Source organism: Cryptotermes secundus, unplaced genomic scaffold (assembly GCF_002891405.2).
Source record: "Cryptotermes secundus unplaced genomic scaffold, Csec_1.0 scaffold612, whole genome shotgun sequence".
Classification (NCBI taxonomy): domain Eukaryota; kingdom Metazoa; phylum Arthropoda; class Insecta; order Blattodea; family Kalotermitidae; genus Cryptotermes; species Cryptotermes secundus.
In genome coordinates, this window is record NW_019729902.1 from 828,383 (window position 1) to 853,818 (window position 25,436).

Here is a 25,436-nt window from a genome sequence, read left to right on the forward strand (position 1 = left end):
TGGCTACGGGCTGGACGTGAGGAGCCGGGATAGCGCAGTCAGTATAGCGACTGGCTACAGGCTGGACGTGAGGAGCCGGGATAGCTCAGTCAGTATAGCGACTGGCTACGGGCTGGACTACCGAGGAATCGGATTTCGAGTCCCGATAGGGTCAACAATTTTCTCTTCACCACGTCGCCCAGACCGACTGGGGTCTACCCAGCCTCGTATCCAATGGGCACCGGGGGTAAAGTGACCGGGGCGTGAAGCTGACCATTCACTTCCAACTAGTGCCGAGGTCAAGAAAATATGGATCTATACATCCACTCACCCATATGCCTTCATGGCGTAGTGCTTAATTAGTTAAGCACAGGGACAGCTTTACCTTTTTGCTTATACTGACTTAACATCTGTGTGCCCGTAGTAGTAGTAATGATAACGACAGTAATATCATCATCACCTAGTAATGACGCGAACTGTACTGAGATAATGGTATTGCATAGGCGTTTTCTTGTACCACATATCTAAAAGCCAGTGCTGTGCTTGATGCTCCTAACTAACTGGTGTTACTACTGGACTGTTGCTCCACACGCATGCGTAATGAACTCCATGAGCAGTGTACAACTAAACAAGACACTTTAAGCTCTTAAATGACACATGAAAGTGCAGGGAACAAATACTGGATCGTTCCTGCATATTAAATTGAGGATCTAGAAATAAGACGACGTAACATCACTCAGCTATTCTGTTCTTTATGACCGTGGCGCCCACGTTTGTTAGTCACGTATATAAGAAATAGGTCACATCGTGCATTAAACCGCTTACTGTTGCCTGTCCACAGAACCGTCGTGAACATTGGATCGCTTTATGCATTATAAACCTTATGTGGTTTTCTAGCAACCGTACCACAGAGGCCGAAAGAAAGGATGAGATAAAGAGGGATACGAGGATTTTATGTTACATGTAATGAGACGGAATGTTCTGAAACATACAGGTTTCAGGCATTGCTGTAGTCGTGAAAAAAAAGGATGTCCCGTAGACGTTGGTAAAACTTCGTGGGTGGGGGGGATCTTACCAAATTTTTATGAGCAAGTTGCTAGACTGTAATGTTACGGTGACATAAAACAAACATATGGGCTTGCTTTGAATTTTTCTGTTAATTTTATTTCAACTGTATTTTATCGATGTGTAAGTAAAGTAAAGCTATCCTTGTAACAGGCCGTGAAGGCCCATAGGGTTGTGAGATGTTGAGGTTCCCACATTTTCTATACAATCGGCTCATAGACGGCGGCAAGGTTGTCAGCCTTACACGCCGGCCTCCCTTTACTTAATATTACAATAATATGTAATAATACAATATTCCTGGTACTCATTTCTGTTAAAGGCTGAGTCGACCCCAGGGCCTATAGTGCGGCTGGAAGGATTAGGTAAATTGAAAAATCCAGTGACCTCATCGGGATTCGAGCCCTCGACCTTCCGGCCTGTAGCACAGTGCCTCAACCAACTACGCTACCGCATCCCCCCCTTAGCGTTGTGTATACAAAATACAAAATAAAAATAGAGCAGTGTAGTTTAAATCTGATTGAAATTAAGGTAAGAATAACGCTCTCCTTTGGAAGCAGATTTTCAGGAATTCCAGGTGTAGCTTCAGAATATTGGGCCTAGAATAAAAGGAAACAAGTTATGGTAAGAACTAGTCACGAACTTTCCTTTGATACCGCAGAACACATAGGTATCGAAGAAATTAGAGGGATACACAGACATACAGACTAACGCACAAACAGCAAGGTAATTTCATAAGCCTTCTTTTCTAAAGTAGGCCTGTACGCTCTCCACCACCCTATGTCTGTGTCCCCCGCTATCAACTTCTGAATGCCTGAAACAGTCTTTATGAAACTTGGTATGTGTATCGTGGCACCTGAGCCCATCTCAATGGCGTACTCCATAAATCCCTCCCATAAGTCTGCGTGTCTGTATATGTATCCTTTTCGATGCTAGGCAGCGGCGTTGTAAACACGTTCACACTGCAACGAATACACGCAGCAGTAGAATTGTTGGACGAGTCATTTTCTGTGCAATCCGTATCTTATCGTAGGAAACTCTTTGGGACTGTCTGTGTATCTTTCTGTCGTTGCTAGGTAACAACTCGGCAAAGACCTGGCGGTAACGATGAATTGGCGTCGTTCTCTATGCGGTCCGTGTCGTATCAAAGGAAAGTAGGCGAATAGTTCTTTCCCCAAAAACATTCCGTGGCTTTAGAACTTGCCGACCTAGCGACCGCCGCTTGCCAGCGAAGTTAGTGCCAACTTTAGCGGATAGAGGTGGTCGCATGGTCAGCGGAACGAATCTCCACGGCCGTTAATTTCGGTTTTCAAGGCCAGATAGTTCTTTCAGAAGTTATATTTTGTCGCAATAAGTCAAGTAGACAAAAAAGGGGTAAAGACGCTTGCTGTTGATTAACAAAATAACGCGGATAAAAGGGGGATTGGCTGTTTTTGCCCAGCCAGTATAATTTATCATGAGATATTCACTATCTGTTCGAAAAAGCAGAGAGTATACGATACTCATTCCACAAAAGCAGAGGGTGTATGGCGTATACTGCAGAACGCCCTCCACTGCAACATCGGTTTCAGGCAATATCGCTGCAGATAAGTGTGGCAGCGGACACTTTTCATGTGTATAATTACGTCACAGCATCGAAGCGCACTGTTTGTGGCTGTAGCAGCCTCAGTATCGCCCTCCAACCAAAATTTCTTTGCGTCCCACAGCTTGTGTCAGCTTAAAACTAGGCATTAAAATATTGTGACATGTTGACCCCCACCTCCCCAGCGGTACGTGGCGGTAACGTAACGCTCGCGTTCTTACGGTAATAGGCGAGTTCCCGCCCCGCCACTCCCCTCCGCGGTGACGTCACCGAGGGATATCGCGGTCGCTAGGCAACGCGAGTCAACAGCGGCGACGTTACGATAGTAACAGCGGTTACTTCCGCTAGCGTTACATAGCAACACAGCGCCAGGCAAAAAGGGTGCCTATTACGTGGCCGTTTTCCCGTACTGTCCGATCGAGGCTACATACGGAGCAGCGAAGGCTATTCACAGTCAGTTCTAGTGTGGCTACCGCAGAGTTGTACTGAGTCAGTCAGCGAGTCCTGGACCTATCTTCGAGTTAGCCAGCAACCAGTCAGTTGTATTGTGGCATTGGGACTGTACTATTTGTGATACTGCAGATAGCAGTAATCGTCAGATTGTAATTTGGGTGATTGTAAGAGCGAATGTGAAATAAAATTCGCTACATCGAATACATCGAGAATTTATTTGTCGCGATATACCCCGCGATACGCGACAATATTAAATTGTATTGATTCGTTGCCCTGACCACGCGACACCCTCTATCCGCAAATGTTGACACTAAACTTCGCCGAAAAGCTGCGGTCGCTCGGTCGGTATAGTTCGCTTGCGAACTATAATCACGGAGTTTTTTTTTTTATTTAACTCTTTAGTATGTATAGGGACCTTCAAAATGCTTGAGACAGACAGTAATCAGCTGTGACAGTGTTTGATTCTAGAGTAACCATGTTACGAGTAAGCCGGCCTGAACGTAGTTATGGATCTAAGAACTGTGAAATGGGTTAGACGAAGGAGAATAATTATTAATGAAATTAAGTTACGCGAATACGAAGAAGTAATCAGTCTGGCAAAGAAAACGTTTAGGATTTAAGCTCTAAATAATAGAAACTGTACCTTAATAATGACTCAGAAGGTTCAAGGCAGTGTCTAATTCATTGTATCACTACCAATATGAGACCTGTTCAGCGGGGAATCTCTTCTTCGTACCGTCATCATTTACCCACTGTTGTTCCTTTCCGTATCCCTTTCATATCCTCATCCCATCCCCTCATTTCTCCGTTAAGACTGAATTGTATCACACTTCGTCGGCAGTTACATACATCTGGTACATGAAACAACGGAGTGAAAACAACGTAACATCGACACGTAAATAACGCGAATTCATACACCGTCTCTTGTTTATAGGAGAAACGAAGTAATTTAACACTATTTCACATGTCAATAAACAAAATCCGTGTCCTGTAGTCCGCAAGCGAACTATACCGACCGAGCGACCGCCGCTTGTCGGCGAAGTTGGTGCCAACTTTTGCGGATAGAGGGTGTCACGTGGTCAGCTCAACGGATATCCACGAACGTTAATCTCGAGTTTCTAGACCGGAGCCGCTATTTCCTTGAAACAGCTCCTCAATTATCCTCTGATGCTGAGTGGACCCCGTTCCAGACCCACTACCTTTCAGAAAATCTGGTAGCGCCGGGAATAGAACTCGGACCTGTGGATTTGTAGCCAGGACCTCTGACCACTAGACAACAGAGGCGGTCTTCGCATATCAATTAATTTCAAATATACGCTGTGCCTTTCGGCCAGCAGCACAAGCTTGGAGCCTGAGAGAGGAGATACACAGTACCGTCAAGTTTTCGCCAAGTGTCAAGTAGCAATTGTAGTGCTCCTCTTTAGAACGATATCCTAACATAAAACGTGTCCTGTTTAAGTGGAGAATGCGCGGAGGTCTCGAGTATTCGTGTCTGGATTCTACGTCCATCAGCGGAGTCTCACGTATGGATGAAGAAGGAAAGGGGATTGTGGAGGTGGCAATAACCCTGCAAACATCCAGTCTAAGGGAACGTCGAGACAGAGGAGAAAATACCAAGCCGGTGATGCAGCGAAACCTGAAGTGGATCGTTTGCACACGACAAAGGTGGCGTGAATCCTGCATTGAATGTGTAAAGTGCCATTCTTGGTATCACGTGATTTGCCAAGAACTTCGACTGTACGGGAAGAATTCGCAGCGCATTTAATGCAGACAGGCTTGATTCTGGAGGAGGAAGAAGAACAGGAGGTGAGGGAAGGTATGTTTGAAATAACCATAGACAGGGTTTATTGTTTCGAGTGTTTGAAAACAGAACATTCACTCACATGTAAGATTTTTACTAGGCTACCGCCAAATTAAGTAAGTACTGTTGTCTTAAGAGAAGATCTTCGATTACTTTTTACGTATCTTTCTTCGGGAATGTATTTATTACCTAATTTTTTTATTCGCTTATTGGGGGGTGGAGTCCAACTGGGTCCACTTGGCACGGCGGCCACTGATTGGCCTTTTGTCGCCTGCCCCGGGTCATTATGATGATGGAGAATTTGGAGGAATGAAGATTGGCAGGGGGAACCGAAGTACTCGGAGAAAACCAGCCCCAGCGCCACTTTGTCCACCACAGATCCCACTTGACGAGACCCGGGATCAAACCCGGGCTGCCGCTTTGGGAAGCCAGCGACTAACCGCTTGAGCTATGGCGCGGCCCTTATTTATTACCTAAGTAGTTCTACCATGAATCCGAATTTTCATTTCAGCCTCTGGGTGGAATATTCTTTTGTGTGCATGTCCTGAAGATGGATGAAGCACATTCCTCCGAAACGTCAGGAAACATCTACCGGACTACACGGCGTTAACACCTTGAGTTTTTAAGGGAAATGCAATTTCTGATCGGGAGGTTACAGCAGCTTGAGAACATGAAATGCTCGTCAAAACAGTGAGACCTTTGCATGCAGTGCTGCACTGAGTAACCGTCCGCGTTTGCATCACGATTTTTATAGTGTATTGTGCCACAAGAATATACAGATTAAGTAAATAGCGTTGCATGAGCGGGAGGGAAGAAGAAAGGAAGAAGTTACAGGTTCCTTGCAAAAGGAGTTCATGAAAGCTACTCGTAATAAGACCGTTGTGTCCATCCGCCAGTCTATTTCATCTCTACTAGTAAAACTGCGTTTGCACATTTCCATAAAATTTGTCATTCTAATATGGCCACTACATTAGGCCTACTTTAAGCTCAAATTGAATTTACAAATTTTTTTTTCTTCGTACGGACAACGCAGCATATCAGGATGTTTTTTTTCCCCCCTTGGCACTACAGCCCCAGTGGACCTAGGCCTACCTCCATGAACTTCTTCGTTCACATCAGGATGTTTAACGAATTAAAAGTAGTAACTTATAACTCTGCAGTAGTTGTAAAGGTAAAGCTATCCTTGTAACAGGCCGTGAAGTCCCGTAGGGTTGTGAGACGTTGAGGGTCCCACATTATCTAGACAGTCTGCTCACAGATGGCGGTAAGGTTGTCAGCTTTACGCGCCGGCCGCGTTCTACCCCGAAGAAGATTCCTGGTACTCATTTCTGTTAGAGGCTGAGTTGACTCCTGGACCATTGTGCGGCTGGGAGGATAATGTAAATAAAAAAATCCACGTCATGTGAACTCGAACCCGCAACTTTTCGGCTTGCGCCTCAGCCAACTACTCTACTGCGTGCCCCATATGATAGTTGTAATGTGACGTGTTTTGGAGCAGTGAATTTGTATGTAGGGTAATTGATTCGTATGAGCAGTCAGTGTATATAGGAGTCAGTAATTTATGCAAAATCCAGAAGCACCTACTTTTCACTTTCATTATACGAGAAGCCGTAACTCAACAAGAAGTTAGTTATCTGCAATCGCTTGGATTCCAGTGGATGTCCCAGGTCTGTACAGCATTGTCTGAGGCGTTCCAGTAAGTATAGCAGCGGGCGAGAGATAAAAGCGAAGCCAAGCCATTGTGACGTCCACAACCCATCGCATCGTTTTATGTCGCTGCTACGGCCATAGCTTCGATGCCCTGATCCCGCAGTAAAATCCAGGAGGCGAGCCATGGTGCGCCAGCATTGCCGTAAAGGTCACATTCAAGTGTTGGCCGTAGTATTTGGCGTAATACCAGAAACCATCTTCCGCTTGTGTAATGTTCGTTCCTCGGGTGACCTTCAGTACTACCGTGAACACGTATTTTGCTGAGGCGAATAATTTTTTTTTTCTGACGATATTCTTGGATTCTTGCGATGCAGTTGTGAACCTTCTTTCATAGAGTTACATCACAGGCTCACTTTCTTCCTTCTGCTTTGTACAGGGTGGAGCAGAGGAAACGAATGGTTTTCATATAAGAATAACTGTTGATTTTCAAGATAAAACCATTTTGATTACACAAACAAGAAATTTTAATGCATTTTTAACTTACATTACGTACGGAAAATAAAGTCGGTTAGATGACGTCCTTCCTGCTGGACACACATTGGAGCCTCTCCTCAATATTCTGCATCGCATTCTCCAACATGTCTTCCGGCACAGCTGCGATTTCTTGACGAATGGAAAGTTTCAGGCTCTCGCCGTATGAGCCCGTGGCACCATCCTGTTGGAACCACATTTGTCAAAAACTATAAATATGGTTCCAACAGGATGGTTGTCTAGTGTTGCGCTCCAAGCCGCCGTTTGTATTACGTTACTGAATTCTGCAATAGCCTCTACCATGTCTTTCGCTGTTTTGGACGGGATGTTAAGTCGTAAATTTTCTTCAGTTTGAGTTCTGAATGTTTCCCAGTGTCTTTGGCGAGTTATATCGTGTATACCGATGGTGGCGATCATTGGTGTGTGATTCGATGCAGCAATTTTCTTACCAGCCTAAGAAGACAGGTGCTCTTTGTTGTGCTACTGTGTCCATCGATAATATAGCATTAATGAATACATCTTAATGGCATAATGGGCGAGTTAAATAGATTATATTTGGGAAGAATGTAATGGTGCACCGTTTCGAAAAGAATAAAATATATATCTACTAGAAATTGCCATATCAGTTACACGTTCGAAATCCGTTTGTGCGCGCGCATATGAATGCACGGATGTGTGTGTGGAGCGAGATTTGGAAACTGGGCATAGAATTTCTGGACAAGTTTGGACGGATCGTGACTCGCACTGCATCAGGCAGCTGTCTTCAGATGGTGACCGTGACGGTCAGAGATTGTCGGATGTGTCCTCAATGTGGGACCGCGTATGTTTGAATCGCAGTGTGGCGTACTGGCGAGAGCTCAGACCCACATAGCATTGTAGACATTGCAGGGCTTGATTATCACGTTTCAGAACTGTGAAATTGTTTATGACATTTTCAGTTTCTCTCACTGACGTGGCTACTTGTCTCTCTCCTTTTGCTGTGTTTAAATCCTGTGATCAAGTTCTGATTTCGTGAATTTCTCGGAGTCATGTGGGGACGACTCCCCTGCGAGCTGCTGCTATCTGGGCCCGAGTGGTACCAGGAGACAGCTGGCACCGTGTCCCCATGCTTCCTTTGAATTTGGAAAGCCGGGAGTGATCCATCACCCTGCGCCATTGTGAACCGATGTCCAGCAGACTGCTGGCCGGGGTGGGGGGTGGAGCGTATTTTTTGGAAATCGAAGTGTGAAAGAGAAAGGAAGAAAGGACATGAAGTCTGAACCTCATTTGGCATTTCTAGCAATCACGCGATGAAGGACAAGAACTTTGCAGCTTGTGGAAGGGAAAGGGGGTCGATAAAGGAACACGGTTTAGTTTGGTTCGTTCGTGTCTTCAGTTCCTTCAGGTTGTTCATTTCGATATAAGCCTGTCTGCCACTAGATGGGTATATATATGTTCTTTCACAAAGTACGTGAAATTAATAGATTATAAGATTTGAGGCTTTCACGGCGGTGACTATGAAGAAAGCAGTCTTCTGGGATTTGGCACCGTGTATATGTGGTGTTAACCGACGTTTCTGATTTACCGTTTCTCACGGTGTGGTCGCTTGCAGATTTATTATACTTTTTCTTCTACCCTGAAGATGGGGGCGATACGTTCCTCCGAAACGTCGGTTAACACCACATATACACGGTGCCAAATCCCAGAAGACTGCTTTCTTAATAGATTATGTTGAGATCGTTTATTTCCGTCCATCCGAATGTGTAATCTTCGAAACTGTTCAACAGATTTTCATAAAATTTTGTGGCTGGGAGTTTGTAGTGACTAGGGTCTGGATCCTAATGCAAATGCATATTTCTTTCTTGCAACCAGAAAGTATGCTCCTTTGGATATATGTATGAATTGCTTCATTTCTTAAATTTTGGACATGGTTTGATGGTGTATATAAATGCATATTTTGCCTGTTTTATAAATTAAGCATAATATTTTCGAAGATCTCCATTTATACTGCATATTTCCTTTTTAAAACGTTTATCTTATATATTTTTTAATTTTATATTCAAATTTTCAATCATGGTCGTGTGTATACAATTTTTCTTTTCAGTATTAGAATATGTTGCATATTTGACTCAATATTTCGTCATGATTCATGTTTCTGATGCAATACCCAGGACGGGACTTCCCCGATCCCTCTACTCGCCTCATCTGCGTACCATCAAAGTGGCCGCGGTGGCCGCGAAGAGATTAGTCGGAAGCGTTCACATGCAGCCGCTATCAACGTAGTACTATTCAACCGATAAGGGACTTAAGTAATTTATTTCCGAAGTCTCCATGAGGTTCGTTACGCTTCTTCATTTGAAGGTGGGGGCCATTCACATTAGTGGTGACTAGTCTGTAGTTAAGTTTATTTAGCTTTCTGTAGTCATGCCGAAAGTGAAAGTAAGTCAGAAAACTAAATTACAGCTGTATCAGCGGGAGTTCGAAGGAGAGATGATAAGTGCGGATAACGAAATTCTTTATTTTCTAGCGTGTGAGAAAACAGTTGGTTGTGAAAAACGCTTTCAAGTGCTTCAGTATTTGAACACTAATATACACAAAGAGAATATTAACATTAAAACGACAAGTGCTCCTGTTCAAAAATTGCTTAGTGAATTTTCTAATAATAGTTTTTCACAGTTTTCCTTTGATATATGCGAAGCCTTTTTAGCGGCAGATATTCCGCTGTGGAAACTAACCAATCCTGCTCTGAGAAACTTCATAGAGAAGTATACACAGTGCAAAGTGCCAGATGAATTTACTGTGCGTAAATATTACGTGAAGCAGTGTTACGATCTTACAATTGAAAGCATTACAGGTAAGATTCAAGATAATTTTGTGTGGGTGTCAATCGACGAAACACAAGATTGTGAGGGACGGTTTATTGCAAATTGTATAGTTGGATCCCTTAATAAGAACGAACAATCTACCCCACATCTTCTTGCGGTAGAGCAATTTGAAACCATAAATAGCTCCTCAGTTTCCGAATTTTTTTATCAGTTCCATGAATTTACTATGGCCGAATGGCATTCAGTATGAGCGCGTGTTGCTCTTTGTGACTGATGCCGCAAGTTACATGATGAAAGCCGGTACTGTTCTTGAAGTTATATTTCCAAACATGACACATTTGACTTGCCTTGCCCATGGGTTGCACCGTGTTGCAGAAACAATTCGTGCAAATTTTCCGCTTGTTGACAAGTTGGTGTCTTCTGTGAAGAAGGTATTTGTTAAAGCGCCATGCAGAAAAGAAGCCTTTAAAGCAGTAGCACCGAGCGTTCCACTTCCGCCAGAACCAATTTTAACGCGCTGGGGCACGTGGCTGTGTGCAGCGAGTTATTATACCGAACATTTAGAAACAGTTAGGAATGTCGTGAATACATTTGATCCCAAAAGTGCAGCATCAATTCAAATTGCCCAAGATGTACTAAGAAACGCAGAACTAGAAACTAATCTTTCCTATATATCTGCTCACTTCTCACACCTTCCATCCGCCATTTCCTCACTGGAGGCAAGCAATAGCAATACTACTTTGTATAAGTCGTTAAGTGTGTTCAAAACCACTGTTTCCAAATTGAATTCGGTTCCTGGAAGAGTTGGTGAAGTAGTAAAGGAAAACGTACACAGCATTCTTTAAAAAAAAATCCAGGATATGAACAAATTTGTGAAATTGAAGAAATTTTAGCCGGTAAACGTACTGAACTGCCAAGTAAAATATCACTAACAGTGGAGCAAATAGCGGCTTTTGTACTTGTGCCCTAAGTTTCTGTGAGGTGGAAAGAGGTTTTTCCCGCTATAAGGACATAACTACGAGACAATAGGAGGCGACTAATTATGGAAAACCTAGAATATTTAGTAATTGTGAACTGCAACAAAAGAGAAGTTGAAAGTTCGGGGAGCTAAATGTGAGTACCATTGGTTTTTTAAATTTGTAATGAAATATGTTGGCTTTGTTGCATGATTTGTATTTAAGTATAGCTTTTTATTGCAAGTGAATCATTCAGTGATTACATAAAATGAACTTAAATATTGATTTGTTGGTCTTAAAATAATGTAAAATCAATTTTAACATTTGTCATAAATTTTTATGTGCATATATTAATACATATTTCGGAAGTTTTTCACCACAAATGCATATATATTTAAGGGATTATTAGGGCATAAAAATCCGGTCCCTAGTCGTGACAGTTAACCATTTTGGTCCGTATCGGTCGGATGTAAATTATGCTTTACACTTAGCGTAAATAACCTTATTGTTTAAGAAATTCTCGCACACTGCGAAAAATTTGTATCACAAAATATGAACCTACACCCCATTAGCTAAACACAAGAAAATATAAGGATACATTATGCGCTGTTTTGTATAGGGCCGAGTTCTGCGACCGTGTATCTTTATCGATAACAAATAAACGTCTGATTCAATGAATTCCACAGTTTGTTGTTTTCAAGGAGCTGAGTTCTGTGTTCTTTGTGAGTTGTAAGGGACTCTTCGATTTCTTTTATATTGTTCTTATCACATACGGGAATGTAGGACCTGCTACCGAACGTCGATATATAGTTTTTAGTACTCCTTTCGTATTGCCATTCGCTTAATTAAAATGTATTTAATGAAGCTAATAATTAATATTGTTGCAGTGGCATGAATTGTTAACATTGTTTGGTTCGATCCCATGCTGTAAATTAAGTCTCAAAGTTTTAGGGCCCTGGAACGTAACTGGCTTACCCTTAAGCTCTTTAATCATGCGTATGCTAGTAGGCGAAACCTCAAATTAACCTTTGCGCCACTGCTGGAGGGCTGCATAAATTCGCCCTTATTTTTTTAAATACGAATTTTTCAGCGTCTTTGCGGAAATTTCCTTTCGGGCCCGTTCCTGCAAACAGGCAAGCCGATTCCTGTGTACGAGTATAAATGGCGCGCAGTGGTAGAACGCCGCAATACGAGTATGTATATTCGGTGGTGGTGTTTTCGGAATTGTCCTGTTTGTTCACTGTTGAGTGGCACAGGATATGCTGTCCTTGAAATGTTATGTCGACACGTAATTGTAGGCCTGATTTAGTTTTGGTACGTCATGCCCATTTCATTTTACGTGTATTTCGCATAGTGGGGGGTGGAGTCCAGTTGGGTCTAATCGGCACGTCGGCCACTGATTGGCCTATTGTACCTACTCCGGGTGATTATGATGATGGAGAATTTGGTGAAATGAAGATTGGCACGGGAAACCGAAGTACTCGGAGAAAACCTACCCCAGCGCTACTTTGTCCACCATAAATCCCACTTGACTAGACCCGGGTTTGAACCCGGGCCGCCGCGGTGGGAAGCCAGCGACTATCCGCTTCAGCTATGGCGCGGCCTTCGGTTTACGTGTAACTTGCACATACTTGTCATGTCTTGAAGTCGTGAATCTTACACATTATTATTCATATCACGGACTCAAACCGTGTATCGTGTAAATTATTATGATAATTTAGAAATAAACTAATGGCACTACTTAGTCCAGCGGATTTATAGGCCTGGCACTGTGCGCTGTTTTTCTCTCCACACATGACAGGCTGTTCACGTGCAACTCAGCCACAAAACATTTTAGGCCCAGAAGTTTTCAGTCTACAGGTTGAACCCACACTTCCTAATGTACGTACGTAAGATCCGGTAGGTAAAGATACAAGTCCAGCAAACAGTGCAAGGGATTTCTTTTCCTCCAGAAATGGCAGAGCTGCCATGTGAGATAGGAACCGTATGACAGGGCAGAGTTCCCCGGCCACAGTCACGGCAACGTCGTGCTCGCAGTATGTGTTTAAAATGGCCGTGTCGATTCAAAATCCCGCCAAATGTGGGGTTCGTGAAATAATGCGATTTCTTCATGCGAAGGGAGAAACTGCTCCTGAAGTTCATCGCCAACTTATTTCTGTTTACGGCGAAGATGTTATGAACAGGCAGAACGTGGCAAAATGGTGTCGTGTATTTGAAGCGGGAAGAACTGATGTTCATGATGATGGCCATCCGTTGTCTCTGATGAAAACATTCGTACTGACAGACGTTTAACCATCGATGAACTTCACCAACAATGTCTAGAAGTGTCAGGAACTCTTCTTCGTGTCTGCGATAGCAGGAAGGAAATTTATAAGACACTTGAACAAAAAAAAAACTCGTTTCCAGGCTCGCTAAGTGCATTGCGATCCACGGTGACTCTTTTGAAAAGTAAATAAAAGTGAAGAAAGTCGTCTTCTGGGTTTTGGCGCCGTGTATTCTTCGTTTTGGCCGACGTTTCGGAGGAACGTATCGCATCCATCTTCAGAGCAGGTGAATGGCTGTGAATGCAGAGAGCAGTAGCGTAAGGATTAGGAAGTGAAAGGCAGCGCCTTGAAAACCTCAAAACTTACATAAATAAAAGTTGTTTGTAAAAGTGCTACATGGAATAAAGAAATACTTTACAAATATTTTCTGGACTTTGAATCTTTACTTTCCGTATATATTTCATATGAACGAAACGCGTGAAGTACATATTATGTGTATTCTGTCGTTGAGTACAGATGTTCCGTTCGCAGTACAAACTATGCGGCTGTTGCTGATACAGTACGCGTAGTCGGGACGCTACAGACGACGCGATCGGTCCGCCATTACGCACCACTGTAATTGTTTTCCATGTCAGTTCGGCCGCTTCCCACTGTTGCGTAGTGCACCGACCTTAGCCAGCCGTGACAGTGATGGATGGGTCAGTATGCGTTCTTTACACAGCTCGTATAAAATGGACACAAGATAGGGAGGTTAAGCCTGTCCATCTGTATGTTAAGTAAACAGGTAAAGTTATCTTTCCTTAATTAAGGACCACGCCATGAAGACGTGAAGGTATACTTCCCCGCAGCTTTAATCTCTGTTTTGGATGGAAGTAAGTAATCACTTTCACGCCCCACGGTACCCATAGGATAGGTAGATTGGCCCCAGGGACACCGCTGAGCCTATGCTGGTATTCGAAATCTGGCCTTGCAGCCTATAGGATCTATATCCTGGTCATTGTACTCACTGAATATTTCGCGTGCCATCTCCAGTACAACTGAACGGACTGTGATGAAATTTACACCAAACATTGTTGGGTGAACTTAATTTTGGTTCTTGTCGGTTCCGTTATATCAAGTCCAAATCAGTTCTTATTATTTCTCTCTAAAATCGGCCATCGTAGAAAATTGATATATAATACAGAACATATACCATATTAATATACGTGACTTTTATTCAAATAAATTTTTCATGCAATGTACTTTTTACACTGATGATCCCCAGTAATTTCATCTATATATGGACTTAACCTTGAAAGAAGAATATTGGACAAAATTTTATATGAAGTTGATAGCAGTGATATCCCCCGATACTTACTACAGTCAGTTTTATCACCCTTCTTGTGAACTGGTACAATAATAGACTCCTTCCACTGAACAGGCAATTTTTCTTTATGCCAAATAGAAATAATTATATTGTGGTTCTTTTTTTTTTCTTTTTCCCTTGGCACTACAGCCCCAGTGGGCCTAGGCCTACCTCCATGAACTTCTCCGTTCACTTCGGTTTTTCTAGATCTTACACATACGGTAGGACTCCTTGGGCGAGTGATCAGCTCATCGCAAGGCCTCTACCTGTAGACAAACACAGAAAAACGCACACAAACATCCATGCCCTGAGTGGGATTCGAACCTATGATCCCGGCTTCCGAGCGAGCGAAGACAGTGCATGCCTTAGACCACTCGGCTACCGTGACCGGCGACTGTGGAATTACGTAATATTTAGCCTCCTGCTTGAATAAACCAGGTGGGACTGAAACTAAACGGGACACATCAGCCGATGATGTGAATCTACTGGGTGATAATGTACATACATACCATGAAGGAAAACACACAAACTTTAATTGACGCAAGTAAAGAGGCTGGTCTAGAAGTAAACACAGAGAAAACTAAGAATATGTTGCTGTCTCGTCCCCAAAATGCAGGGCAAAATCATGACATAAAGATAGGAAACACATGTTTTGAAAATGTGGCACAGTTCAGATATTTGGGAACAACGATAACAGTTCGAAACCTGGTTCAGGAGGAAATTAAGAGGCGATTGAACTCGGCTAATGCTTGCTACAATTCAGTCCAGAACCTTTTGTCTTCTCGTCTGTTGTCCAAAAACGTAAAAATTAGAATATACAAAACCATAATTTTGCCTGTGGTTCTGTATGGGTGTGAAACTTGGTCTCTTACATTACGGGAGGAACATAGACTGAGGGTGTTTGAGAACAGAGTGTTGAGAATATTTGGACCAAAGAGAGATGAACTGACAGGAGGTTGGAGAAAACTGCATAATGAGGAGCTTCATAACTTGTACTCTTCTCCAAGTATAATTAGAATGATGAAGTCAAGGAGGATGAGGTGGGAAGGTCATGTAGCGCGAATGGGGGAGACGAGGAATGCGTATAGGATATTTGTGGGAAAGCCAGAAGGAAAGAGACCACAGGGAAGACCAAGCCGTAGGTGGGTGAACAATATTAGAATGGATCTTAGAGAGATAGAATGGGATGGTATGGATTGGATAGATCTGGCTCAGGATAGGGACCAGTGGAGGGCTCTTGTGAACACGGTGATAAACCTTCGGGTTCCATAAAATGCTGGAAAATTCTTGAGTAGCTGCAGAATTGGCGGCTCCTCCAGAAGGGCTTAGCTCCATGAGTAAGTAAGCAAGTAATGTACTTTTAACAAAATATAAGGAAAGATGATTTCTGGTTATGCCATTTTGTATATGTAATTATGAAACAACAGTTCAATTAAAATATGTATGTATCCACAATAGTTCTAAGGCTACTGAGCGACTGCTGGTGTACGAAGATGGGCCGTGCGTCATGGAGTTTAGAAGTTAAATGGACAATGTCGTTAGGATAAGTTTTCCCCGTATTCCTGCTGCATTATGAGACTTGCGAATTTCGTTTCGACCTCTGCACTGGCCACGTCACTAGTGACATTGATATTCGCGTGCTCTGGAGCACAACCAGATCCGAAGCCTTGATTGGGCTGTCGAATTTCATTGTTCGTATATTTCCAATGCCGTTTCGCAGTTCTTACAAAGTGTTCACAAGAAGTGGTAATCAACGATGTTTCGTCATTGAAGACTTCTGTCTTCAGGGATATAATGCCATGGAGTCCGGTGAAGGTCTTCTGACTTTTCAGAGGAACATGTGGCTTCCATCTTCAGGGCTGAGGAGTTAGCCAAGGAAGAAACCGGCATGATTCATTATTGGTCACGTTACATAAAGTCCATGTGTTCTATCTCTATCCCCCCGCGTTAAATCTGTTTTGCTTAAGAATTTTCTGACTAGATAAAGGCGTATTAACCATCTTTATTGGGAAAGGTCCTTCTTGAGAAGCTAACAGACACTCAGCTACTCACGAAGGTATGTTACCGCGACATAACAGCCCACCATAGAAGGCGTAACCACTATCAGCAAGAGTGCGATTGATTCTTTGTCATGGGAAATATGGTTTTTGGCCATTGCCGCTTGTCTAGATGATGAGGACGCAAGCCGGCTCTGTGTTCACCTTTTATAAGAGGAAAGTATTACTGGCCATGTGGGGCCTAATAAGACAATGTCAACCCGTGTAACGGCGCCATGATTTTACCTGATGACCCTTAAGTACCAGCGCATTAATTAATTCAGTCATTGCATGGTCGAAGTTTTCGAGACCAAGAAGGTAAAGTTTTTGCTGCGCTTAAACTAATTAAGCTCTACGCCATGTAGATGTGTGGGCGAGTGGTTGTGTTCGTAATAATATTACCATCACCTCTATATTCGGCGCAAATAACTTTAGAATTCATATGAAATTTGCCTTACTGTGGACCAGGCCATTAGGCACGCCACTGTGAGTTCAATTTCCATTGTTGAACGTCACTAACAAGATGCAAACAGAGCCACACCTGTTGATTCAGCGAGTCGAAAAGGAAATGAGGAACCTATTTTAAGTACGATATTAGTATCAGTTGAGAGGTCTCGATATGATGGTAAACAATAGAACGTGACAGTTGAGTTAGGTACGTAACTTTTCTTCGTGGATTTCTTTTTAGACACGCGCTGTCCCATTTCTGTCGCTTGCGTCTTGTTGAGCGTTCGATCAGTTCTACGAACTTCGCTGTGAAGACACTGAAGCATTTTATTGCCAGAAGGCATGAGTGCTAGAAGCAATTTATTACGTACCATGCCTTACCAGAACTTGTAAATCCCAGAGTCAGTCTGCTGCGTACCGTACAATTAATAGGATTTATGAATCCTAGAACCATTCTATTTCGTTTCGTTTTGCGTTAGAGGCAATCACATGGCCAGAACTTGTATATTAACAGAAGTAACATTCATGTTCCAGTGTTACCATTTGTTGCAAGCGCGGCTTCTCTGCAGGCGTATTACTCGTATAACTTGTGCTTTGGGCGATCAAAGAAGTTCAGCCTTTGGCCTACGTCATACACGGCACTTACGGTTTTTATTTTTTGCTTCACCCAAGACATTGATCTGGTTGACGTAGATGAAGAATTCTAGACTCGTGTTGGGGAAAATACCTGTTTCGAATCCCTTCCGAGTTACCGGCTATTCCGACTGAGATTTTTGAAGGCTTCACTTAGTCTTGTCGAATGTCTGGATCCTATCGTAAGTTTGCATTACAAACCGTTACTAGTTGTCCCGTCTGAATTCTTGCCCACTCAGCATTCCCAGCCAGGTCCGCGTTTCATTCGGCGCTCCGTATCTTTCGCACTGGGAACGAAGTCTAAAAATAACTCAATGAGAAGCCAAGGGGACCGCCTCTGTGGTTTAGTGGTCAGAGTTCCTGGCTACAGATCCAGAGGTCCCGGGTTAGAGTTCAGCTACTACCAGTTTTTTTTAGAAGTACTGGATCTGAAACGGTGTCCACTCAGCCTCGTGAGCATAATTGAGGACCTATTTCAAGGAAATAGCGGCTCCGGTCTAGAAAACCGAGATTAACGGCCGTGGGGATCCGTTGCGCTGACCACGCGATACCCTCTCTCCGCTGTAGTTGGCGCTAACTTCGCCGACAAGCGGCGGTCGCTCGGTCGGTATAGTTCGCTTGCTGACTACAGGTCACCGAGTTTGTTTTTAGAAACCAAGGGATCGCCTAAGATCGGAGCCAGTTAACACAACGTTTTCCTAAGTTCCCATTCTCCTAACTTTCGCTTCGTCTATATTGAAGATTAGGTTTTCACGATTATGGTTTTCCTAGATGTACATGTCTAACTCACCTCCATCTAATGCAGAGGTCAAGAATGGTGGAGCTATGCTTCCACTCCGAAATAGGTCTTAATGGCGTGGTGCTTGAATATTTAAGCACAGGGACAACTTTACCTTGTTTACCTGTACTCTTTATGTCTCAGGTTTTAATGTGATCTTCCTTTGGCGAATTATACCCATGTTCCGTGGAACACAGCGTAGGAAACACCCTGTTAAGACAAGTGCCTGTGATCACTTCCACGTTTGTTTCTGCCGAGAATTAAGCATCATGCGATAAAAGCGAAATCATAAAGCCCAGGGTCGCCCGCTCTCCTACACTAAATGGGCTGTGTCCCGCATGGCTTATCATGCAAGACTTTGAAATCGTGTAGTTAAAATAACCTCTACAGGTTTAAACGGCGTTGTATGAAAATTGCACTAGTTCTGTTACTTTAATGCCAGGTGATTCACTGTGACCTTAGTGTTAATATTGTATTTTAAAAAGTCTCTTTAGGTCTGCACTAAAATTAAGACGTCAGATATACTAAATTTATATGCATGATGCCAGTATATTACTTTAAATTTCCATGGCTGTAAAAGCGAATTGAAACTTTGCGAACATGGAATCTTGGTGTATATTTACTTTATCATTGGACAGTCCATTCTGTTGACATTACAAGATATTGAGGTAAACTGTGTTACTTGATAGTGGTGCGCCACGCGATGCGTCACGCCCCGATGTGACATGGCCGCCGCGCGTGTTGACTATCACTGACCATATATTACGTAGCAAATAGGGCGGAGTGGTGATAGCGTTTGCTCTGAATTAGCATATCGTGCTCTTTCAGTAGCATGACCTCCAGCGAGTTTGAAAAACGAAAAGAAATCCCATACACTGGTTCGTTTTGATAGTGATGTATCATCCATAGCTGTCCCCACGCAACCGCACTACCCTGAGGGTGGAGGGGGGGAGAAGGGTATGTAGAAGATTAGATTTATATATAATTTAAAATGAACACATGAGTTTTCCTAAAAGAAACACGTAAATGCAAGTATTTAACGAATAACTCTGCACGCCTTGTTCTCGCGTGATGGCATTTTTAAAAACAATGCTTTGGCCCCATACTATCTCAAAAATGCCTTAAAAATAAATAATTTTCTAAAAAATATCACCGCTATTTATTCACGAACCCCTCAATTAATCTAAGACCTGAACACAATGTTAGGTACTTAGAAATCTCCGGCACTGGAGAGAGATTCCTGTTATGGAGATCACCACGCGCATTTCGATCATCGGTGAATAGTTAAGAAATTATTCGTTTTCGTAAATTCTTCACCATAAAACCCTTTCTAAGGGCATTAAGGTGTCCGCAGTCCCTAGTTTAAGGGATTGTGTCTTCATCCCCCCCCCTCCAATTTGGAGATGATATGAGTGTTTCATAAATTACCTCGAAGAATTCTCATAATAGTTCAACAGGGATGCTCATGTTAGCTGTCTCCAGAGGAGGCGTGCACTAGAGCATCCGGACATTAGATATGTCTGTGTTCGGATTTCGTCACAGTTTTGGAGGCAACTGAGTTTAATTATTCATCATTTTATGCAGACCTGAATATTGAGGATGCCGATGACAGTGGCCGCGCGGTGTAAGGCATGAACTGAACTGTCTTCGCTTGCTCGAACACTAGGATCGGGGGGTTCGTATCCCTCCCAAGGTATGGATGTCTGTGTGCGTTTATTCTGTGTTTGTGTTCTGTGTGTAAGTAGCGGCCTTGCAACGGGCTGATCCCCCGTCTAAGGATTCCTACGGACTGTGTATAGGATCAAGAAACTGTAAAAGTGGCCAAGGCATAACAAAGGGCTGTAGAGCCATAATTATAATTAATATTGTATACGGCGTCCGTTTTATTTTTATTTATTTACGCACGGAAAGCCAACCTAACCGAAAACTCTTTTAAGAATACTAGCTATACGTATGCTCATATTATGTACGGATCCGAATGTTGGCAGAACAGCAAATGGAGACAGAAGAATTGCATTCGTAAATATAATGGCGATATTACAAGAGAATTTGGAATAACTGATATAAAGGCAACAATAAAATTACTACCCAAAGCAGTTACTAGAATTCTTACAAAGAATGCCCGAAAACAGAATTATAGTATTATTGAGAGTTCTTTAAATTCCGCTGTGTAGTGTATACATACATACATACTCGCACTTTCAATAATCCGAGGGAAAATGCTTTGAGTTGAACTGCTGTGTGGCAGTGCGAGTTCAGGGACTACCGAAGTTAGGAACGAAGATGACTGATCTGAGTTCTTAACCCGTTCCGTTCTACAGACTTCTAAGGCTGTGTTCTGACACAGACGATTCTTCCCTCTCTCTTTGTAATGTGTGGTATTGGGTGTCAAGCGGAACTCCTGCCATCTCTCGGCACTTTACGACAACCTTCTACAGCCTGAGCTTATAAATTGTCATGCATATATGAAACAGATGAGCATTTTTCTGCCAGTAGTGTCAGCATGTGGATGGTTGATGCGTATTAGCTTTGTACAGTGCGTTCAGTCAAGCAGGAAACTTCGCAACACCGCTGACCCGGCCCAACATTCCTCACAGGTTGCTGCTCTAACTGCTGATAGCAGAATGAGTCATTAGCGCTGATAAATGACTCATTCCGTTACCAACAGTTACAGCAGCAATCTGTGAGGAATGTTGGGCCCGGTCAGCGGTGTTGCGAAGTTTCCTCCTTGATTGAACGCCCTGTATTACCACATAGCATAAGTGACGCAGTCGGACTGTCACACTTATAAACGTCATAACCGAATCGACAAGGAAGCGACTAGGTTGAGGGTGCCGATAGACCGGTCTCACGAGCATCAAGGCCGCTTAAGCTTCACTTTTTCTATCCTTTTTAGTTCGTTGACATATTTTGATAAAACTTGATGAATGCCGGCGATATTTCTGACGTATTGTACGATCTAAGTATGATTTTTCTTGAATTCTTCGTAAGCCCCCATTACGGACCTGGCTAAATGCATTTTGTATCGGTATTCGTGTGGATCCTTGTAACATTCATTAAAGACATTTCTCAGATGCGACCCCTGGGCGCATTACCCGTTCATATCGTGAGCGAATGAAATGGTAATGTTTGTATCTGAGATTTGCAGTATACGCTCAAGTATAACGACATTGGTGTCGCAAGGCAACGGATGCCTTGTTTTGAGGGCAGTGTAGCAAAATAAGCGAACTTATTAGAAGACTTCTCAGATTGAAACGCCATTTTATTCGGTTCACTGCTTTGGTTGCTCGCTTCCCTCGTGTCGATTCCTTCACACAAATTCATGCAATTAAAATGAAATTAAGTTTTCAGCTTCAGCTATTTTATAATAGCATTAATTGAAGATTTTGCGCCCGTTTCATGTTCCACACTGGAGGTGGGTTTCCTCCCGAAACCGAGTTTCGGAAATGGGACTGATTGTAACTTTGAGTAGTCCTGCACGTCATGTAAGATGAGGTTATTCTGGTGTAGGTGTATGGTTTGCGTGCAAAACATAAACTTCTTATTTTTACTTTAAGAGAAACACACATTCCTGTCAACAATTTTTAACAATTTCCTTTTTTATGCCATACATTAAATAGTTATTCATTGTGCTGTAAAAGCCATTTGTTGCGTTGAACATTTATAACAGAGTAATAGGCGTATCTTATCTTATTTTCTCGTGATATTCGAGACTTGTTTCATTGCTTATTTACTTGGAGACTGCTGATTGCGGCTTTGACGAGATTAGCATATCGTGCTGGATTGTGCTTTGTTAAGTCGTACTTGGAACGCAATTAATTTTATTGCAGCACAACTTGCGGGGGTCTCTTTATCTTGTGTGACGGTTGTATAAATCCACTGTATGTATGTACTCTTACGATTAGACGCTGCGAACGGCGTTGAGGCGTGCAGTGTTTTATGCGATGTGCGTCCTGATCCTCTTGAAGCAGAAGCACTTAAGCTTGTCACATGGAGAAGGGATGCTTAATGGTTTCTATGCATATGTAACATGTAATTTAATTTCTTATAGTCTCAGTTACACGCATGCTCTTAACATGATGCTTCTGATCTTGTTGGTGCCAGATGTGAACATCCACTTCGTTTCATAAACATTGATCTCGCCGATGTTTCAACCTCAAAGCAATGTACTGTTATTTATTTTTCTGTTATTCGGTTTAGCGAATTTAGTGTAGCCCCTGACAGCAAGAAGGGAATTGCAGGTGTCGACGGAATTCTTACCAGGAGGTGGCAGCCATTTTTCCAAGCGGGTGGCGGTGCAACCAGAAAATGTGTTTGTGAACTTTAGTTTAAGCCACTAAAGACTCTTTATCATCTTATTGTATTCGGGATGGAGGAATAATTTTAAAAACTTTCTGGTTTTAATATTTGGTGCCGATTACAAAGGCCATGCGGTTCAAGGCACCAAATGTCTTAGCACAGCGTTTCTCGACCTTTTTAAGCCGAAGATCCAGTAAAATGTCTGAAAATATTCTACGACCACTAAGTTATGTAGGCCTATTTTTTTTAACCTATGTGGTATTACCAACATTTGGGACATACTGTGCCATTTATAGCATAATAAATCCAAAAGCATGTTTTGAATACATATGGAAACATAATTAATTAAATTGGAAGTAAACTATTAAAAGTGAATCATCATTGAACAAAGTTTTAACTTTTATTAAACAAATAAAGAATATGTAAGTTTTGAGGTTTTCACGGCAATGACTATGAAGAAAGTCGTCTTCTTGGTTTAGGCGCCGTGTATTCTTCGTTTTGGCCGACGTTTCGGAGGAACGTATCGCCTCCATCTTCAGAGCAGTTGAATGGCTTGGAATGCAGAGAGCAGTAAACCCAGAAGACGACTTTCTTCAAATAAAGAGTATGATTTAATTAATTTTTACTTACTTATTTAATTTTAATTTGTTTTGGTTGGATCATTTTTAATTTAATTTAATTTAAGTATGCTTGCGGGCCGAGAACCAGAGGTTGAGAAACGCTGTCTTAGCACACCCAAGCACTGGGATCGTGTCTTCGAATCCTACTCGAGGCATTAATGTCTGTCTTCTTCCTGTGTTTTTTTTTGGTCTGTAGGTAGCGGCCTTGCGACCCGGTGACCTGCCGTCCGAAGAGTCGTCCTAATGTCTATATGATTCATAGTTTCAGATTTATTTTGAATGGGAACAAGCCACACGGCCTGATCCTTCAAGGTACGGGAATACGAGGAAGAAAATAAGATGATTCGGTATTCTTATTTTCACCAGTTTTAAATTTCTCCATAAATCCGGGGGATACAGATACTGGTTTGCCCCCTTCCCCCTGCCTGCGCCCTGCCAAAAGAAGCGCGTAGAAAGCGCAACAGCAAATACAGATAATATTACAGATACAGCAGAACATAACACAAGAAGAGCGCCTGTGTGTACATCTTCATTGAGCTCACTTTTTAATATTATCAACTTTACATCTGTGCGTCTGTAGCCAGTTTTGGTACAAGAACGAGAGTGGAGCATGTCCTTAGTGAAGGGTGAAGTTTAATTCAGTACGGAATGGTTGAAGAAATAACAAGAACACTTCATAGTGATTTGAAGTGATAATATCTGTCTTGAGATCCGTTGCCAGGAGACGACTATAGTCCATTCGCGGAGACGAGACAGTTAGCGTAAACAAAGCAAGCACCGCGTCGCCACAGCTGACAGCAAGGAGTGGACAAAGCGCGCAGTTACTCAGTGTACTCACTGCATTCAGACTGAAGAGTGAAATTTGGACGCCCCTGCAACGATACACGCATCACGTGATCGCTGCGTGATTTCATTTAAAGAGCGAAGGAGATACCGCGTGCATTTGTTTACGAGGACTCTCTCGTCTCCGCGAATGGACTGTAGTGGAAACTAAAGATCCTAGTGTGTGTGCAACGGTGAACGGTAAAGTGTGTAAATCAGCGATAGCGCTGTATTGCTTGTAAGTAAGAGAGGTTGTTACCGCAGTGCCAGTAAATCCAATCATCCGAAGTAGACTCCGTTAATATCGTCACGCGTACCGCCCTACACGTGGCAAAGTGGGTTAGTGAAAGGTACAGTAATTCCGTATATTTTAATATTTAGGATCTTCGACAGGAGACGGGAAAACAAAGGATTCTGAATGACAGCAAGTATTCCCTGATCTTAAACTGCTGNGTCGTACCACCCTACACGTGGCAAAGTGGCTTAGTGAAAGGTACAGTAATTCCGTATACTTTAATATTTAGGATCTTCGACAGGAGACAGGAAAACAAAGGATTCTGAATGACAGCAAGTATTCTGTTTTCCTCTGTTCACATTATTTTCCTGATTGCTCTTGAATATCAGTCCAGGGGTCGCCGTTCTTTGTCTACNTGTATAATGGATAAAAGGAACTTTGTCGTGGGTTATGTATCTGTTTTCCTCTTATTTTCGTGATTGCTCTTGAATATCAGTCCAGGGGTCGCCGTTCTTTGTCTACAATGACTTTTGCTTTTCTGTTACAGCGGATGGAATGGCATTCCTCGGGAGCACATAGAGAGCTGTGTTACCTCAAGGGCAAGTCGGAGGTGAGTCTACTGTTCCATCATCTTTATTTGTTCCTCTTGTTCCGAAATTGTTTTCTACAATAAGAAATTCTAGGAACAACTTGTTTAATCTACTTCCTCGTAACGCTTTCATGTACGGTTGAGAGTTTCAAAATAATGTATTTGCTTCAGCATCGTGCCATTAGCATAGATCAAATCCGCTTAATAATTGCTGGTTTTAAACTGAACATTTATGTCATAGATAGTTTCGTAATTTTTAATACAAATATTATCCCTTTTAAATTTTTAAACATTTTCATTATGTTGTACAAAATAATTTAGAATGCGTTGAGTCCTTGAAGTGGATGAAACGAATTAAAAGATACCCATAACTGATCTTGATGTCCGTCCCCCTACCGGAAGAAATAGGAAACAGTAGTTGCGGTAAGCATAAGATAAACGTGGCGATGAGGAAGATGTTGCAGTTACCCATGATGACTGATGATGTTGGACACTGGTACTAACAGTAACGATTGGAGAATTGTATGAAAATTAAACTTATATACTGAAT

General features: G+C 42.5%; 1 protein-coding gene across 7 annotated transcripts in view; it reads left to right on the forward strand.

Annotated features, from left to right (window-relative positions):
* Positions 1-25,436, forward strand: part of LOC111865773 (semaphorin-1A) — a 566,056-nt gene that overhangs the window by 442,799 nt on the left and 97,821 nt on the right. For all 7 annotated transcript variants that reach the window (XR_002843034.2, XM_023854041.2, XM_023854042.2 and 4 more), the window contains one exon: positions 24,845-24,907. Coding sequence is in view for 6 of the 7 variants with exons in the window: in XM_023854041.2 (XP_023709809.1) it covers positions 24,845-24,907 (63 nt within the window). In the remaining variant the exon portion in view is untranslated. The remainder of the gene's footprint in view (positions 1-24,844; positions 24,908-25,436) is intronic.